The following is a 2,327-nucleotide window of genomic DNA, read 5'->3' on the forward strand; positions in this document are numbered from 1 at the left end:
TCCCCAAAGATGCAATGATACAGCTGCCATTAGTGCCTAAAAGCTAAATCCCTCTCCGGACAAGCTACTCACATTTAGCTCAGTGTTGCTGGCGGTTCCTTGAGGCCAGACTCTTTCAGTTCTGACAGACAGTCGTTCTCACCTCACTTCAAAAAGTCAGCTATTGTGCGTGGTCAGCGAAGCACAGTAATACCCGTGGATAAGAGAAGTCATGGACGACCCCAGTTTGGACTTTCGAGAAATGTTTTCTCGGAAGTAAGTGCTTCCTGAAAACACTGTGAACGGTACTTTTTTAAACATCATATTGCAGGACATAAAAAGGTCGGATCCCTCTGATTAATTCACATTCAAGTTAAATGAAGTATATAGTCTTTCGCTCACAGGATCTATTTACTCACTCCAACTAATGCTTGCCTTTCATTTCATAACATAGGGCTCCTTCCATTAACCTAAAACAACCAATCCATCCTTTCATTCCCGTCTCCTTCACATATTTATTTGTGTTCCCGATAAATATTTAGCTACTTCATACAGAAACGGGGCTTCAGCTTGTGAGGGCTGTCCAATCGCAAACATGTTAGAAGCAGCATAACCCCCAGGATTCCTATAACACAAGCCTAATGATTGTCAAATGCATTCCCATACTGAGTATCTCACATTTTGGATGTGGTTCAGTCACAAATCTCAGTTTTTTTTCCATTAAAGATAGGGGCGTTCGTGGGATCCTGCCACATACATGCACTTAAAACAATCTGATGTTTCCTAAGGCCAGTCTCTATTTTGCCCCCAGCTAGTCTCTGTTAAAACTGCAAGTGAGCAGGGTGGAGGATCATTGAATTTCTGATTCTATTTATTAAATGAAAACTGTGACTAGATCACTAATCAACCGATTTCTGAGGTGCTGAAATCGAATCTTTAGAAACTTGGCCTCCGATATTTAAAAATTTCAAACCTTTACTCCTGTCTCTCTTTCTAACAGTGAATTTAATGACGATTATGATCCTGTCTCGGGGGAAGTGCGATCTCTCCAGCTGTACAACTCGCTACCTGGTGGCGATGGCCACAACGGATCTATTGCTCATTTTCATCGAGGTCATTCTCAGGCGGTTCCGATATTATTACTACCCACTGTGTTTCTTGGACATTACACCTGTGTGCACTGCTGTCTATATCCTGTACCATACAGCCATTGATTGTTCAGTCTGGTTCACCATCACTTTCTCCTTTGATCGATTTGTCTCCATCTGTTGCCAGAAGCTGAAAACTAAATATTGCACCAGGAAAATGGCGGCTGGAGTTCTGTCAACAACCTACGTCCTGCTCTTCATAAAAAATCTACCCTTCTACTTCCGATTTGTACCTAAAATGATAATCAATAAGGTGCCGTGGTTCTGCACTAATAAGCCAAGCTATTTCACAGACACACTGTGGATTGGATTTAAATTGATTGACACGACTTTAACGCCATTGCTCCCATTCGCTTTAATTCTTTTACTTAACGGTCTGACAGTCAGACACATTTTGGTGGCCAGTTCAGCCCGTAAGAGACTGAGGGGCCAGAACAAGGGAAAAAATTGCAGTGACCCGGAAATGGAGAGCAGAAGGAAATCTGTGACTCTACTTTTCTCCATATCCGGCAGCTTCATACTTCTCTGGTTGGTGAATGTCTTACAGCGACTTCATATCGAACATCTCTTCAACAAGGATTCGTTTTATATCTTTGAACAAGTCGGGTATTTGCTGAGGAATTTAAGTTGCTGTACAAACACCTTTATTTATGGTGCAACACAATCTAAGTTCAGAGAGCATTGCAAGAAAGCAATTAAATATCCCATTACATCAGTTATTCAGTTCTTCAATAAAGAGAACAAATGAGAGCTGTCTAAAGGTTCACTGGGATTTGGGGCAAGGAGTAACTGATGACCAACGGTAGGAAATAAGTCGGCTGGAGTTAAAAGAGCTGTGAGCAAGGATCGAGCACTGTCAGGGAATTGGAGGACCAGAAATATACGTTTGAACAGGAAATGAAAATAACTTCATTCAAAAGAACGACCCGTGCAAGCTGGGAATATATTATGTCAACTGATTGATACTAATATTTAGAAACATTGTTTTGAGCCTGCCTACTTTACATTCCATACTGCTACAAGCCGTTTCACTGTCTCTTTCTCTCTAATATCTCTATCTCCCTGCCTTTCTCGTTCTCCCTGTGTCCCTCCCATGATCCGAATATTTAGTTGGGTTCTGTTTGAGAATTTGTTCACACTCAGACAAACCAAGCAGAGAGATTTTAGTGGGTGAAACAGACGAAACGGAGGCAGGCCTTG

The 2,327-nt window shown here is 41.7% G+C and overlaps 1 protein-coding gene across 1 annotated transcript; it reads left to right on the top strand.

Annotated features, from left to right (window-relative positions):
- The first annotated feature begins 996 nt into the window (after window positions 1–996).
- Window positions 997–1,875, top strand: LOC145353700 (putative G-protein coupled receptor 139). Its single transcript, XM_080204468.1, has one exon. The coding sequence runs from the start codon at window positions 997–999 to the stop codon at window positions 1,873–1,875; it is 879 nt and encodes a 292-aa protein (XP_080060594.1).
- The last annotated feature ends 452 nt before the right edge of the window (window positions 1,876–2,327 follow it).

This window comes from Carcharhinus amblyrhynchos, chromosome 16, assembly GCF_965287045.1.
Source record: "Carcharhinus amblyrhynchos chromosome 16, sCarAmb.v2.hapA, whole genome shotgun sequence".
Taxonomy (NCBI): Eukaryota; Metazoa; Chordata; class Chondrichthyes; order Carcharhiniformes; family Carcharhinidae; genus Carcharhinus; species Carcharhinus amblyrhynchos.